We start from the raw sequence: 18824 nt of genomic DNA, 5'->3' as shown, positions 1-18824 counted from the left end.
GGCAGTTATCATCCATTCATATGGTTAATCAGCTATAGATCACATACAGCTGTGGCTGGAAGTTAACGAGAATTATCTATATTATTTATTAAATTTCCTATTAATTGTATAATATTAACCTCTACCCCTACACCTTAACCTTAAACAACTGTCACAGTAATTTAAAAACAGATCTGGATGTGGAGTCTACTCTATTAGTATAACTGATTTACTATTGTGCAGAAGCCCCCTACTGGTTATCAGCTGATAATCACGGATTACGCCTTTTCAATCGAGTTATAACATTTGATGCAGGTGACATATCAAAACAAAAACAATTGGAAACTGTAAACATTAGTTATTACTAAAACTGTTCCTAAATAAATTCATAACATTAAATTTTAAAATCCTTTTTTTGTTTCCTCCTCAAAAAATAGTCTTTTTTAAATTTTCCTCAAATAATTTGGTAAATAAGTTTCGCATTTCAAACTTTCCTCAAAACATTTTAGGAGTTTCCCCTGCTAAAATGTCTGAGCCTGACAATTACTCGCATTGTCTAATCTCTCTCTAATCTTTCTCCCACAAATCACCCGCTTCTAATGTTATCACTTGATTGAATGGGCGTTATCAGCGGTTATCAGCTGATAGATATGGGTCAGTAGGGGCCTTCTGCACCATCCACATGATTAATCAGCTATACTAATAGAGAAGACTGCCAGATCTGTTTTTACATAACTGTGATGGTTGGTTTAGGGTTGGGGTTAGGTGTAGACATTAATAAAATACAAATAATTGGAAATTTAATAAATAAATAATTCTCGTTAACTTCTGGCTGTATAATGTAATATGGCTGTATAATGTAATATGTGATCTATAGCTGTATAATGTAATATGTGATCTATAGCTGATTAACCATGTGGATGGATGATAACAGCTTTTTGAACCTACTAGTGCCGAAGGCCCCTACTGATGCCCATTTAATCGAGTGATAACATTTGAAGCGGGTGATAAAAACAAACAAAAACTTTGAAATGTTATTTTTTTGTACTAAAAATGTTTCTAAATAAGTTCATAATATTGAATGTTTTCCAATTTGTTTGTTTGTATTTTTTCTTCTCAAAATAATTTGGCAAGTGTCACCTTTTTAACATGGTTGCCTTTATTTTTTTAAATGTTCTCCAAATAATTTGGCAAAGTTCACCATTTCAAACTTACATTTACATTATATTTTTAATTTGAATGGTTGTTATCAGTGGTAATTAGCTGATAGATGTGGGCCAGTAGGGGTCTTCTGTGCCTTCTAGTAGGCTCAAAAGGCTATTATCATCCATCCATGTGGTTAATACGTTTTACTAATAAAGAAGACTCCAGATCCAGATCTGTTTTTACACGTGACGGTTGGGTTGGCGGCAGCGGAGATCATTAATAAAATACAATTAATGGGAAATTTAATAAATAATTCTTATGGCTAATCAGCTATACTAATAGAGAAGACTCCAAATCCAGATCTGTTTTTACATTACTGTGATAGTTGGGTTTAGGGTTAGGGTGGGGGTAGACGTTAATAAAATACAATCAATGGGAAACTTAATAAATAATATTAACCATGTGGATAGATGATAATAGCCTTCTACCCATACTGTCCCATATCTATGAGCTAATAACCGTTAATAACGGCCATTCAATCGAGTGATAACATTCGAAATTAACAAAGTTCACCATTTTAGAAGCTTTCGTTGGCCATTTTCAATATCTTTCCACAAAATGTTTATTTTGTTTATTTTGAGGTTAAGCTGGTTTCATGTTCGCACATACGTTAATTTTAACGATCCCTATATTGTTTAACATGCTCATTTGAACACTCGGTCTGAAATAGGATTTATGTATGACTTCAAAACAACATCAGCACTGTTTAATTGACTGTGAACGCTGATGTTTGTGATGGTCATTGGCTGCTAATATGATTCGACTATTTAAAATGAGCAGATAATACTTTTCATGAAAATCTATTATCAAGTGAATATAAAACCAAATGTACCTCAATCAAAACATTGCTGAAACTTAAATTCACCAAATTTTTGTAAAGGTTCAATCCTTATTTTGGATCTTTTGTTTCTCCCAAAACATAAAGTGAAGTTCAGCATTTTTGATTATTTAATTTTTCCATCCAAAATGTTTATTTTTATATTATATATATTATTTTCAACCTAGTATAATTTGGAAAACTAGACCTTTCCATGCATGTTCCCTTATAAAAACTGTGATGTTTCCAAGGAATATCTTAAATCTCCTTTCAGAAAATGAAGAACTAATGTTATGTTTGCGTTACATGTTTGCATATCATCTTTTGTCTAGGATATTTCCTGAAGAAAGAAAAACAAACAGTTTTTCTAAAAGCCAGCAAAATCCATTTACACTCAAAGTGTTTCTGTTTCAGTGAACATTTGTTTTCTGATATGTGTACATGAATGTATATGATAATGAATATGCACTGATACCAACAGTGGGATTCAGAACCATGAACAGGAAAGGAGATCAGAACCATATTCACCCCCCGCCCCTTTCCCCAAACAAAATAAACCCATTCCAATTCCCTCAAACGAAGAGATGGATAAATTAAACATCATTAAACAACATTCCAGCACATCTGAAGTCAATTGTCAGACCTGTTCTTGTTTTAATCTCACAAATAAATAATAAACAAAATTGAAGCGAGTGTTCCGATAGGAAAGAAAGCAGCTAAAAAACGTCCGCAATTCGGGAACTTCTCCACTCCGAGATTGTGGTTTGTAGCGTTTATGAGGTTTTACCCAGATACAGAGAGCAGTTATATTGTCCTTTTCATGAGAGAAACAAAAAAGGTCAGATGTACTTTATATACAGGTACATTAAAAAAAAAAAGAGTGAGGTAGATAAATGTCTGAAGGAAAAAAAAGTCCCCATGTCATGACAAAAAATATCACATAAAATATCTAAAACCTATATTTAATCAACAGGGGGACTTTTGGGGGAAGATTTGGAAATTTTTACAGTGATTATAAACAGATCACCAAAATAAATAACGAAAATAAAAAAGCCAGGATGGGGGCAGGAAAGAAAAAGTGACATATTTTCCTTTGAAAATCCTTCAAAAATAATCAAATAAATTCAAAAACTGGCGCTCGTAGTCAAACCTGTATTGTATAGAAGTGATGGATGTTACAAACACAACTGCATAGAGATATGCTGAATCGTATCTGTATTATGGTTGTTTCTCACGCTCTGCTTGGAAGGAAGAAAACGCAGAGTTCATCAACAGACAGAACGCTGAACCATCGATCTTTAGGCAATGAAATGAATTGAAAAATGGGCCAAACTTTAAGTCATATTTCATCTGTAACCAAGGAATGAATAAGCGAGACCAGAAAGCACAGAAACTTTGACCTGAGAGTATTTGTTGCGCATTATAATAATGTGATATGAGAGACAGTGTCGGGAGAAAAAAAAAAAAAAAAAAAAACACAAGTCAATGGCATGAAGACAAATCAGTCGCTGGATTTACATTTAAAGATCTATCAAAACTGAAGGCATTAAACAAGAAATCTCCACTTTCTTTTCTCTAGAAGCATCATAAAATGACTGTAGTGGAAAGGCAAAGGATTACACCTGAAGAATCTCTTTACATTTATATATATATATAATATAAGCTTGTATATTACAACCACAAAAGAAAAAACAAGATTAAAATAGCAGCTTTTTTCAGCACGGACTTATAGATGATGGATCCGTAACTGTAAAAAAGGTACAAAAGTGACCGACAAACGATGCACGCGCTCTGTGGTCCGACATACGACTGAACGACCGTTTTCATTCGCTCTTTTTTTCCCTTTTTTTTTAAAAAAGTGTCTACAATGTAACATCTGCTGAATCTGTTGTTCTGAACTTGCTAGAAAAGTGGAGATATTCTGAGTCTTTGTGTGTATGATTGTTTAAAAAAGGGTTAGTTCACCCAAAAATGAATATTGTTATCGATTAATCGCTCTCATTTTGTTACAAATATCCAAGCCATTTGCTCATCTTCAAAAAACAAATGAAGATATTTTAGATGAAATCATGGAGCTCTCTCATTCTCCACAGATGTCAATAGGGACGACTCATACAAAGTCCAGAAAAATATTGTCGAAAAAGAATATGCCTTCAGGGGTTTAATTACTAATCACTCACCCAAATGTCGTTCCAAAACTCCTGAGAGCTTTGTTCATCCTCTGAACACAAATGAAGATATTTAAGATGATATCCTGGAGCTCTCTCATACATAGACAGCAATGTTCCTCACTCGTTTGGATTCAGGAAAGCATATTCAATTCAGACCATATATAACTTCAGTAGTTTAATATAAATATTATCAAGCTATGAGAATACTTTTGTGCACACATAAAAATCTCTTCATTTAACAGTTTCGTCTCCTCAGTAGCAGTATATTGTGCATATTCACAGACACTGAGGTGAAGAAACTGTTGAATAAGGTCGTTTTTTGTTTTTATGTGTCCACAAAAGTTTTCTCGTAGCTTGATAATATTTATATTGAATCACAGAAGGCATATATGGTCTCAATTGAGGATGTTTTCTTGAATTTCAATGAGTCAGGAACATTGCTGTCTATGTATGAGAGAGCTCCAGGATATCATCTAAAATATCTTAAATTGTTGTCTGAAGATGAACGAAGGTCTTAGGGGTTTTGGAACGGCATTAGAATTATTAGTAATTACAAAACTGAAGGCATGTATGGTCTGAATTGAAAATGTTGAGCATGTTTTTGTTTTTTTTTATATTTAAACGAGTCAGGAACATTGCTGTCTATGTATGAGGGGGCTCCAGGATATCATCTTAAATATCTTGATGTGTGTTCTGAAGATAAATTAAGGTCTTAGGAGTTTTGGAACGACATTAGGGCGAGTAATTAGTATTTAAATCACTGACGGCATATATGGTCTAAATTGAGAACGTTGAGAATGTTATCCTTATTTTAGTTCTGAAGATGAACAAAGGTCTCAGGAGTTTTGGAATGACATTAGAATGAGTAATTAGAACTTAAACCACTGAAAGCATATATGGTCTGAATTAAGAATGTTTTCTTGATTTTAAACGAGTCAGGAACATTGCTGTCTATGTATGAGAGAGCTCCAGGATATCATCTTAAATAACTTCATTTTTGTTCTGAAGATGAATGGAAGTCTCAGGAGTTTTGGAACAACATTAGAATGAGTAACTAGTAATTAACCCACTGACAGCATATATGGTCTGAATTAAGAATGTTGAGGATGTTTTCTTGAATTTAAACGAGTTAGGAACATTGCTGTCTATATATGAGAGAGCTCCAGGATATCATCTAAAATATCTTCATTTTTGTTTTGAAAATGAACAAAGGTTTCAGATGTTTTGAAATGACCTTAGGCTGAGAAATTAGTAATTAAACTACGGAAAGCATATAAGGTCTGAACTGACATAGTTTAGAATGTTTTCTTCTATTTAAACGAGTCGGGAACATTGCTGTCTATGTATGAGAGAGCTCCAGGATATCATCTAAAATATTTTAAACTGTTGTCTGAAGATGATCGAAGGTCTGAGGGGTTTTAGAACAACATTAGGGTGAGTAATTAGTAACTAAATAACTGAAGGCATATATGGTCAGAATTGAGAATGTTGAAAATATTTTCTTGAATTTAAATGAGTCAGGAACATTGCTGTGTACGTATAAGAGAGCTCCAGGATATCATCTAAAATATCTTCATTTTTGTTCTGAAGATGAATGAAGGTCTCAAGGGTTTTGGAACGAGAGTAAGTAATTGATAACAAAAATTTTAATTTTAGGTGAACTAATCCTTCATGTAAAAGATGTTTGGGATCACCTGTATGTGGTCGTATATATGTGCATAACACGAATGAATGGGGAATTACACACAATTTGGCAACATTAAGAAAAGAAGTGAAAGACTTTTGGCAGATGCAAGATTTCTCCTTCACCACAGATGATTTCAGAAAAGAGTGGAAGCCAGAGATCTGAGATGAGCGGAAGAGGAAGTCGTACACCATTTTGCTAATTTCTTTTAGACGCACGTCTTTGGAAACAAAGACAATTAACTCGCAAGTTGGAGATATGCAGAGCATGTTGTAATAATGCCACCGTACCACTACTGGCTCTCATAGACCAGCTCTGGAAGTTTAGAAAAGTAACAAAAACAGCCTATTGAGTGCGAAAGTGATGTTTTTTTTTTCTTTTCATATATATATTTATATATTTTTCAGTCAGTGATCCAGTCTGGCGGAAATAACAAATGAGTTCAATCATCAATTCAACAATTCAATCGGAACGCACAAAAAACAAAGAACTCCAAACTTTGTCCGTTGAGGTATGATTGAAAAAATTGATTGCCTGGACTCTCTCTTTTTTCGTCTCTAACATTTGAATATTTCTTCTCAGGACACCACACAGTGGCTTGACACACATCCGACGCATCCGGCGATCAGCAAGCCGAAGACTGGGGCAGAGGCAAGGCACGCTCGTTCTTCCGGCCCCCGTTCATATGAGCGTAAGGCTGACCCTCCTCAAACGGCCCCCTCAGGACCATGGAGGGCCCGTTGGCCGCTGATGTCGGAAGCGGGTGTTTGTCCGTGGAGCTGGGTGATGAAGGAGGCGAGGACGGGGACGAGCAGCTCTGGGCCGCAGCTGTGCACTGCTGAGGGGGGGATATTGAGGGCGCAAGGGGCTGCAGGCTGGAAGACGGTTCTAGAGGGACGTTCTCCATGGTTCCCACGTTCTCCATGTCCAGCTCCTCCGTGTCTGGGGGCTTGTTCTCCTCGCTGTAGAAAAAGCTGGTCTCCTTGAAGCCTGCCTCCAGGTCCTCCTTGATGCTGCTGATGATCTCCAGGAAGGACGGCCGCATTTTGGGGTTATACTGCCAGCACATGCGCATCAGCTCGAACCTGGAGGATCAGACACAGAGGAGATGATCAACACGGCATTCAGAGAAAAACACACAAGAATTTGAGATGATCAGGCTAAATATTTATCATGATTTAATTGTAATATACAAGTATAAATAATCATTAACCATCACTTAGATTAGCGTGCTAATGCTATCAATAGCATTAGATTATTGTTATTATTACTATTAAATACAAATACCTAATTATATATATATATATAATATATATAGTAAAGAGGCCCATTCTTTATCCTCATGCTGCAGATGGTCTGTTTAGCTGTTTTCTCCGTAGTGAAGCATTAAGTTTTTCGACCTTCAAAGTCTGCCACATAAACAGCAAATGCACCATGGTGCTACAAAAATAAAAACTCTTAAATAAAAATTTTAGACACATTATGCTCAAAACACACCCATAACTCTTCATTCTACTCAAAATGCTTTTGCTCAAAATGCTTTTGCGCCATGCACTTTAGACTTTGTGCTTAGATCTTATTTATATAGCTCCATGCCTTCACCTCTGGGGGCTTTTTCAGTTTATTAATAACAATTTGCATTAGTATAATGTTATTATTAATAGCAGTATTGTTTGTTATGTGTTTTATAAACAAATTTCGGGAGGAGCACGATCAGTCTTTGACGAGGCTAATTCATCACACACACAATCATTCCATAATCCAATCAGCGCAAGCAAACCCCTATAAATAGTCAAACTTGCTTAACTCCGTTTTTCTCTCGACTTCAGCGTCCCTCCACCACCCCAACTCCACACTATTAAACCAGATACCTAAATAAATCTGAGGGGGGAGCCTTCTGGAGCCGGGCTAGACACTGCGCTTGGACCCTATCTCTCTTTATTCTGATAAGGGGAATAATAAATAAGACATGTAAATTTTTATTTTGTTTTATAAAAATAATTTTAGATCTGTCGGGTTTTGGAGATGTTTGCATCCTCATATGGGGCATAAGAATAGGATGTGTGTTTGAATATAACTCCAAACTATGATTTTTTGAGCACACTTCGTTATTATTGTCTATTTATTCGTTTGCTGGAAATTCGAACTGAATATAGAAATAGTTTTGAAACAAATCTTTGTGTTTAAACGAAATTAAATATGCAGGCTAATAGAGTGGAGTGAGTTTCCTTACTCCACGAAAATAAAGGAGTGAAGTAAAGAGTAAAGAGGCCCATTCTTTATCCTCATGCTGCAGATGGTCTGTTTAACTGTTTTCTCACTAGTGAAGCATTAAGTTTTTCGACCTACAAAGTCCGCCACATAAACAGCAAATGCGCCATGATGCTACAAAAATAAAAACTCTTAAATAAACATTTTATACACATTATGCTCAAAACACACCCATAACTCATTATTCTTCTCAAAATGCTTTTGCTCAAAATGCTTATGCGCCATGCACTTTAGACTTTGTGCTTAGATCATTAAAAAAGAGCCCACCTGTGAAATTTATTGTTTTAAAATTATTTTCACATCATTTTGTTAACAGAGAAAAAGAAAAATTGCAGTATTTCCCATATTTTTTTCTTTAGGAGAAGTCTTACTTTTAGTAAGATTAGATTACAGCTGTTAATAAAAAATAAATAAATTAAGATCAATATTATTATAACCTATTAAATCCTTTCAATTGCACTTTAAACTGAATATTAGTAACTTGCAAAATAACTAGTAAAATATTATGTACTGTCATCCTGGCACAAAAAAAAAAAGAGTTATTACTAATTAGTAATTTGTAGGGCCAGACGGAATCTGCAGACATTTTTTGCTATTTCTGTGCAGAATTTTGGTAAAAATCTGCAGATTTATGCGAGATGATTTGGGGAGTATCATAACTAAAACCTTAATTTACATAAAAATAAAAAGTAATCCTTTTTAACTTGTATTTAATGTTTACAATGCAAATCCAATTAGATCCACTTATTTGGTAAACAAAGCAAGTCTCTCATATAACTACTAAAAAAGAGAAAGTATGACTTTACAAACTATATTGTGAATAAATCATATAAATATTTTCATATTGGTCAATAATATTACTTAAATCCATTTAAAAACTGAGAAAATTAGAATTTACACACATTTACACAAGTAAATAAACAGAATCAATTCTGTGGAAATCTGCGGGGACATCTGCATGCACATATCCGTGTGGGCCTAGTAATTAGTTATTAAAACTATTACGTTAAAAATATATCTTTCCTCCATTAAACAACTCTTTATATATTTTAAATAATGAAACTTTTACAGGAGGGTTAATAATGCTGCCTTTAGCTGTATACACTGTACTGCAACTATTCCATAAAATGGCTCATGTGATCATGTTCATTCAGCCATGATTATTTAGCCGAGCTGAGAGCAACAGGTGTCAGAGTGGCGTAAACATGTCTGCTCTCAGCGGGTCGGTGTTGAATGCCTGACCTCTTCACTATACACACAGCAGACACTGAACTGTGCTGAAAACACACTGCAGAGGCCAGCTCACACACACCCTCCTGCTTTACACTTCAACATTTAAATTACACATGCACTCGCACACACATCGCCTAAGAATACCAGAGCAGTCTGCTGACACAAACACTGGCAGCCCTCTCTCTCTCTCACACACACACACACACACACACCGAGCCAGTGCAAACATCAGCTGACAGTTGCAAATACCTACACACCACATACACAAACACTCACACCACCAGCAAATCCAAGAGTGTTAGTTTCACCCTTATACACGCACGCACGCACGCGCACACGCACACACGCACACACGTATGTTGGAATGGCAGTGGAGGTTTTCCTTTTTTTATACTGTGCAAATTGTATATTTTGTCCTTCTAACCCAACCCAACCCCATTAGAAAACAATCTGCACTAATACGTTTTCAAAATATTTCATCTTTCATTCAAGAGTTATTAACATTTCGGGGAGGTCAATTTAGGTTCATTAGGTGCATTCAATTTGAAGTCCTCATCGTGATGTAAAAACACACACACACACACACACACACACAAACAAACACACAAACACACATACACACGCTTTTGGTTTGGTTGTCCAGCTGTGAGACAGAATGACTCTGGACTCACTGCCCTCAGAGCCCCCAGCTTGTTTTCTCTGCATGCTACTAAATGAAGTTTCCATTGATGGTCAGTCAGTTCAGGTTGATTTTTAGCATCTACATGAATTGCTATAAAAACTACAGTACACTAAATCTACAGAAGCCTGAGAAATTCTGAATATCAAAACGAGAAATACAAAATATGGAGTATTTGTTGCTGACATGAAAAAAGCTACAAGCAAAACTTTTATTTAAAAACTAAATGTATTTAATTTAACAAACAAATTCTACAGTAATTGAACATTTGAGGTCATTGTGAAATCATCCCTCTGAAAAAAGCACAATAAATTATTCTACACTTTTATACTATTGTATTATTTTATATTACACACTTTTTTGATACATAATTCAGTTGTTTTCTGATAAAAGAGTACAGACAGCGTGATCTTAAGTTGACTTGTGCTAAGCAAGACTATTTTTATCAATTTCTCAGTGAATAAAGATATTTTTTTTAATCAATAAACAGTTATATATATTAAATTAGAGTTTTATTTTACACAACATCTTTAGGGATAGAAAAATAATACATTTAAATTCAAACGAGTTATTGCAAAAAAAAAGAAAACAAAATTGTATCATGAGATTTATAGTTTTTATGTTTCCCTTGATTTTTCCTTTTTATTATTATTTTTTTTATATTTAATATATTAAAATGATATTTAATTTAATTTTAATATTAGTATTATTTTTACTTTATTATTTTTCCTAACCACACTAATTTGGATGTACTCATTTTTGGACTGTGATCTTTTATTATTATTTTTTGTTAAATTACTTTCATTTTTGGTTTTGGTACTGACTAATTTAATGTTATACACAAATATATTATTGTAAAGCTTTCTATAGAAAATATTAATTTAAAAGAGAGATTATTGAATGGTGTACTCATTTATGCCGAGCACTGTAACTTAACTACTTAAGTTAATTTGACTCAACTACAACTGAACTTAACTCAATTTAACTCAACTGAACTTAACTCAACAACTGAACTTAACTTATCTCAACCTAACTCAACAACTGAACTTAAATTATCTCAACAACTCAACTCAAGTTAACCTGATATAACTCAATGTAGCTCAACCTTACTCTACTTAACTCAACAACTGAACTTAACTTATCTCAACAACTCAACCTAATATAACTTAATATAACTTAACTCAATATAATTCAACCTAACTCTACTTAACTCTACTTAACTCAACTCAACAACTGAACTTAACTTATCTCAACAACTCAACTCAACTCAATATGACTTAACTGAACTCAATATAACTCATCTCAACAACTAAACTCAACTAACTCAACAACTTAACTTATGCCAACAAATAAACTTAACACAACTTAACCTAACTCAACTCAACTGAACTTAACTCAGCTGAACTTAACTCAACAACTGAACTTAATCCAACTCAACTCAACAACTGAACTTATTACAACAACCTAATTTAACTCAACAACTGAACTTAACTCAACTTAATCCAACTCAACTCAACAACTGAACTTATTACAACAACCTAACTTAACTCAACAACTGAACTTAACTCAACTCAACTCAATCCAACTCAACTCAACAACTGAACTTATTACAACAACCTAATTTAACTCAACAACTGAACTTAACTCAACTCAACTCAACTTAATCCAACTCAACTCAACAACTGAACTTATTACAACAACTTAATTTAATTCAACAACTGAACTTAACTCAACTCAACTCAACTTAATCCAACTCAACTGAACAACTGAACTTAACTTTATACAACAACTTAATTCAACTCAACAACTGAACTTATTACATCAACTTCTTTTAACTCAACAACTGAACTTACTGTAACTCAACTCAACTTAATCCAACTCAACGGAACTTAATACAAAAACTTAATTCAACTGACTCAACAACTCAACTTAACTTAATACAACAACTTAATTCAACTAAATCCAACAACTCAACAACTGAACTTAACTCAAATCAACTTAATCCTACTCAACTGAACAACTGAACTTAATGCAACAACGTAATCCAAGTCAACTCAACAACTCAACTTAACCTAATTCAACAACTGAATTTAACTTAACAACTCAGCTTTAACTCAACTTAAGTCAACTCCTCAACTCAACTTAACGTTAACTTAACTCTATACTAGACCAAAGTACCTTCAACTATAATTTTAGTGCATTTTGCATTCTTTGTTCAACTTTATTAGAAATATCCCACTGCCTGCACGGGAACATTTCCTCAATGAGCAAAAGCCTTTGTTCTAATCACTACACTGCACATAATGAGCTGTTTTAATGGAATAAGTAGACTTCCCTCAGAGGCTGAAGCTGGTTGACCGTTGGCAGGGTGGCTCTCATTAAAACGGAAGACAGTGGTAATAAAGCAGCATGTACCAGCTTAAAGCTCCTGCACTCCTTTTCTGGCAGCTTTAAACAGCACTTCATCCTTCCCGGCACTTCTCTCTAAAAGCGCTAAAAGGTGCCAAACGTCGGCCAACCACAACAAAGACCCCAAACCAGGGCACATTGAGATGAAGATGAAGCCGCAGCCAATGCAAACCATTGTGCACTTCCCGTCAATGAAGAGTCGACTGAGGAAAAACACATTTCTCCTAAACAAAACATCATTGCTCATTTGTTTCGTCGATAAGTCAAGAAGAAATTGAAAGATTGTGAAGTTTCATTTTCAGTGTGACATTTCATCACTTTAAAAAAAAGTGTAAAAAAAAAACTATATATATATATATATATATATATATATATATATATATATATAAAATAATAAAAAATGGTAATAAAGATGTTAAATGTTATATGTAGCTATACCACTGTGCATGAAACGTGCTATATAAATAAACTTGCCCTGCCTTGCTTACATGTTCTCAAAACATAACATATATATATATATAATATATAAAAATATAGCATTCTGTGGCATTTATTAGGGATTTGTTTGTAGCTACAGTAAGTAATAAATTTAAAGAACATATATGTAGCTACATATAACATTCAACAACTTTATTTTTTATTTTATTATTTATTGTGAAGTTTCCGTTTAATTAAAAAAAATTATTCTTTGCATTTAGTGTATGTCTATTCCCAAGGATGATATGTACAATACTCAGCATAATTGAGTACACCCCATTGAAAAAAAAAGAGAATATTTTTAACCATTTCTCAGTGAATATAGACAATGTATTTTGGGGCATTTAAACAAAACAGATTTATTTTTGTTAAAATAATTATTTAGTCACCAAACATATTTAGAAATTGAAAGATACAATTCAATTAAATACAATTCAATTTAAGAAAAATATTGGGGGGAAAAATTTAAAACAACAAAATTTCAACAAAAATTCTCCTTTTTTTTTGTTGCTTTTCTTGATTTTTCCGCTTTAAAAAAAATAATATTTTTCTATAACAAATTCGGCTGTACTAGTTTTTGGATTATTATTTTTTATTAAGTTATTTTGTTACTGTAGATAAGCTCCAGATTTGGTTCAGTACTGACTATAATCTAATGCATATGCACAAATATAATATTGCATAGCTTTCTATTAAAAATATGAATTTAAAAGATTTGTGAGGGCTGTACTTATATATGCTGAGCACTGTATAGCCAAGAAGTAAGGCTAAATAGAAATAAAAGAAATGGTATGCTGTTTTCTTCTGAAAACCCACACACAAACACACACACAAAAGCATGCACACACAAACAAACAATATCTAACTTTCTGGTTTAACGTTATATTATTCAAAACACGGTCTCCCAGCAGTGTTTTGAGTGCTCATATGTCACGTACAGCTCTCTCACTTTACATTAAACACAGACCCGAAGCCAGATGAAAACCTTACTCATATCAGGCCAAAGAAAACCCAGAGCTCTCGCATCAACAAATTGTACTTAAATTTAGAGCACAGCATCAACGGCAAGAGCAGTAGTTTTAAAATCCAAAAGCAACAACGGCCAGAGTCAAAAACTGTCGAGTAAACAGCATTAATTCTCCAGCTAATCCAGATTTGTGTGTCAGCTCTAGTTTTTAGTGTTTGTGATGTCCATCATACAGTAGGTGGCAGACTTTCTACTTTTAAAAGCACAGTTCACCCAAAAATTCATATTGCGTCCTTCAAAAGTCATTATTTTTTAGGATTTCTAAAAAGTTGATACACCAAGCTTGAAATAAGTGAAAAAGGCTAAACACAAAGATATTTAGTTTGGATTTGCTAAATTAAACAAAATAAAATAAAAAAATAAAATAAATAAAAAAAACGGCGATATTTTTTTAATCGTGCGATAAGAGTCTAGCGTTTCATCTGTGCTTCAGACTAAGCCCAGCCCAATTTGATGAACTGTTGTCCAGTGTCAGCAAGAGTTCCCCTTGGGACACCAACAAGAGGCACTACATCACAGTCGTGCCCGTACAAGAGTAAGCTTCTGATTGGTTAACGCAGCGCGAATGTACATTGAAGTTCAGATTTTCAAGCTGCTTCATTCATATGGATTCCTTCATTCACGCCACCTGATTTGCGCAAATCGCACCTCAGTATGTCTATTCGCGTCTTTGCATTGACTTAACAATCACTCGCGCTTGACTCTTTATCTGCGTTTCAGCATCTGACTCCCCAGAAAAGCATAAAGAACTGTTTACTTAACTTTTATCTCTGCTCTGTTATATTTTATATACGCTTATAATTTATTATAATTTATGCAAACACAGCACAGAAAAATACTTGATCATCCCAACATAAATCTAAATAAATGAAATCTTTCCAAATAGAGCAATTCAAATCATTTGATTAACTTATATTCATAACACAACTAACAGTTGAAGTCAGATTTTTTTTTTTTTTTTCCAATTTCTGTTTAACGGAGCGACAAAAATTTCAACAAATTTCTAAACATAATAGTTTTAAAAACTTATCTCTAATAACTGATTTATTTTATCTTTGCCATGATGACAGTAAATAATATTTGACTAGATATTTTTCAAGACACTTCTATACAGCTTAAAGTGACATTTAAAGGCTTAACTAGGTTAATTAGGTTAACTAGGCAGGTTAGGGGAATTAGGAAATGTATTGTAAAATGTTGGTTTGTTCTGCAGACTATCGAAAAAATATATAGTTTGAAGTGGCTAATAGTTTTGTCCTTAAAATGGTGTTATTAAAATAAAAAAAATGTTTTTATTCTAGCCAAAATAAAACAAATAAGACTTTCTCCAGAAGAAAACATATTATCAGACATACTGTGAAAATGTCCTTGCTCTGTTAAACATCATTTGGAAAATATTTTAAAAAGAAAAAAAATAAATCAAAGGGGGGCTAATAATTCTGACTTAACTGTATATCGCAGCAAAACAAAATATGGCAATAACAGATTTTTCTATTTTTCAGCCTATTTCAAAGCATCAAATACAGATTGTGAGTGAGTGAAAGACAACTTACAGCATGTCAGGGCAGTTGTCTGGTTTGTCCAGCAGGCCTCCCTCCATCACGAACCGCAGGACCTGCTCATTGGACATCCCCTGATACGGCTGCTCCGCCAGGGTGGCTATTTCCCACAAAACCACCCCGAAAGACCTGAAAACCACAGCAGATGCAAAGTTTGAAAAGATGTTTCACACCACCAAATGACTGATTTGACTTTCATTTCTAAGTTGCACTGAAGCTGAAAGAACTGTTCCCTGAAGATGTTTTTTCAAGAAATATCAATATTTTCCCAGAGAACGTGAGTGATGTGTGCTCTAACTGCATAAAACCTACAAATGGGAGCGAGTTGTCATTATAATGCGTCGACCGCTCAGACAAATGATATAATATATACTGTGGTCTGTTGATGATAAAGCTATTAAGCACATAACAGAAATACCTTCAGTTGCACTTGACTCGAGCAAAGCTTTTTCTTTTTCTTTCGTATTACATTTTTGCAGACAAAATTAGATACAAAAAGCTTCAAAGGCAGCAAAAAAAAAAAAAAAAAAAACAATCTCAGGCTGTTGCAAAACTCTGAAACACTTTACATAAGGCTGTAATCAACTTATTTCATTCATTCATTTTCTTTTCAGCTTGATCCCTTTATTAATCTGGGGTCGCCACAGTGGAATGAACCGCCAACTTATCCAGCACGTTTTACGCAGCGGATGCCCTTCCAGCCGCAACCCATTCCTGGGAAACATCCATACACACTCATACACTATGGACAATGTAGCCTACCTAATTCACCTGTACTGCATGTCTTTGGACTGTGGGGGAAACCGGAGCACCCGGAGGAAAGTGTTTTTATCTGTTTTTTATCTGCAAAAAATTCTAATAACCATACTACTATTACTAATAGTAATAATCTAATAAAGTTAACTTTAGCTCTTCAAGTCACCAACACAGGTGTCAGCCAATCAGATGCAAATATGCAAATGTATTAGTGCAGATGCAACATGTACAGCAGTTCTTGCACCACCCGAAAATAGAGGTACGTCAAAGTTGATCATTGTTGTTTGTAATCACTAAATAATCCATTTCTGATCACAACAACTACTTCTGTGGCTTTTTGTGACACGATCCAAGCTGAATGTGATTGGCTGTTGTTGCTATCATAATAACGTCAATGTGAAGCTTCAAGCTTGACCATATGCACCATCAAGCATAATTAAATGCAGGCATAAATTGGTAAAATGGTCATCTATTTGTCTCTGTTTGTAATTATAGATGATTATGCACTTCAATTTGGCGTCACAAAATCACATGATGCATGTTTATTTCCCTCAATTAAAATATAAAATACATTTACAGCTTGATATTTTTTAGATTTTTTAACTGTGGTTAGTTGTTTTGGTAGCAGATGTTACCATATACTGTTAACATATATTCCCTGTAAATTTATGTGTCAAGGTTTTACTGCAAATGTCATATCCACGACGCTGAAATTGCTTTGTTGCAAATTGTTTATTATTTTCAACTATACTACAATATAAATTTTGTTGATGAAAATTTTTCAATCATAATTTTCGTGAAGAACAAGTGTCTATCGATAAAAACGAGACAAAAACTAAATTCAAATTATGTGATGATGTTAACTATAACAAATTATACTGACATGTTTGTTGACTAATAAAAAAGAGATGAAAATGTGATTGAGCACTGTGAACTGTAACATCAACTACAACAGTAGAGCTTGTGGTATATACTGACCTTTCAAAGATTTAATGGCTTGAAACGGTTCAACAGACTGGTTAAAAAGACTAGTAGTTTACCACGTTAAAGTAAGGGGTTTAAAAATAATGTGCAAAATCCTGCATTTTCAGTAGGCTACTGTTCTTGCCGACACATAATTTTACGTATTACTTACAAGAAAAATAAACAACGCATATCTAATTTTTGGTCTTGGATGGAAAAGTTATATTCCACATTTTAAAAAGAGAGTTTTATTTATCTTTAAGTTAGAATATTTTGAATAAACAAATGTACACAATATTTGTAGTAAATTACTTAAATTAAACCAAATATATTTTAGTCAGTTAAATGTAGCGTAGATTTATTTGACTAAAACCTTATTAAATTTAGTTGACTAAAACTAAGATGATCCAGAAGACTAAAATATGACTAAATCTATAATGGAATTTTAGTCAAAAGACTATTTGCTGTCAAAATGAACACTGCTATACTAAATTTGTAATAACCACCAAAGCACACCGTGTCCTTTTCTTTGTAATTCTTACAAGCCATTCTACCTCATCAAGACCTAACTGTGACCCTGGACGGACATAAAAGGTGAACTGTAGGGTCAGACACTCCAGACACCTGAAGGAAACCCGAGAGCTCTGTGTAATTAAGTTCAATCCTCTTCCTGAACCTGATGAGTGCACGATTCTGATCCTTAACAAAAGATTTAAGGGCGAACCTCCAAGCGAGTGCAAACGGCCACTTATCACGACACAAGAGGACGGATTCCTCCAGGCCCTGGAATGCTGCTCATATCAGCCGCAGCTGTTGCCGTTTCCGGAAGAAGAAAAAAAAAAGCGCAGTCTAGACTCCCTGAGGTTTTCTTTGAAAGTCTAGTCAAATGAGACAAGCATACGAGGGGGAAATGTTTCTAGCTCATATGCAGGCCGATGAGGCTTGATCGCCAGCTTCATTTGAAATATATGGAAAGACGTTTCTCCTCATTGCCTGCCGCATTAACGTATGCTGCGTGTAATGGAAAATGTGTGTTGAGTGTGGTTTTCATTTCTCGTGCAGCCAGCGGAGGAACTGAAGTGGTCGCCGGGGCGGTTTTGCACTCAAATGCAGATGTCTGGGAAAAAATAGATGGGCTGACGCCAGATATACAGCGCACTGTAGTGAGATTATTTTTTTTATTGTATTGCAATTATTTAATCAGAATTAAATATATTGATTTAAAATAGTTGTTTGTAGTTTAACATTTAATTTATTAATGTGACGCAAAGCTGATTTTTTAAGCACCGTTAAAAAGGTTAATAAGGTCCTTATTTGTTGTTCTAATGTGACCAGTGTTGGGCACGTTCCCTTAAAAGAGTAATTAGTTATAATTACTAGTTACTGTTCTCACAAAAAGTAACTAATTTTCATAATTCTAAGTAACAAATTACCAGGGAAAGTAAGTATTGCGTTACTTAAAAAAATCGAATTTGTCAAATGATTACGATAAAGGGCCCTAGCATACACCCGGCGCAATGCGGCGTAAGGCGCAAAGTAATTGTTGTTTACTAGTTTCAGCTCGGTGCTAAAGTCATTTTGACGTTTTGCATC

General features: G+C 34.2%; 1 protein-coding gene across 2 annotated transcripts in view; it reads right to left on the bottom strand.

The window, feature by feature from the left end:
- Positions 1-6245: 6245 nt before the first annotated feature.
- The window catches only part of igf1rb (insulin-like growth factor 1b receptor), a 153861-nt gene continuing 141282 nt past the window's right edge, over positions 6246-18824 (bottom strand). The window contains 2 exon segments of one of the 2 annotated variants that reach the window (NM_152969.1): positions 6246-6942; positions 15507-15641. In NM_152969.1, coding sequence (NP_694501.1) covers positions 6483-6942; positions 15507-15641 — 595 coding nt within the window. In that variant the 3' untranslated portion in view covers positions 6246-6482. 2 annotated transcript variants of the gene reach the window in all.

Source organism: Danio rerio, chromosome 7 (assembly GCF_052040795.2).
Source record: "Danio rerio strain M-AB ecotype USA chromosome 7, GRCz13ab, whole genome shotgun sequence".
NCBI lineage: Eukaryota > Metazoa > Chordata > Actinopteri > Cypriniformes > Danionidae > Danio > Danio rerio.
This window is presented reverse-complemented; position numbering and strand designations above follow the sequence as displayed.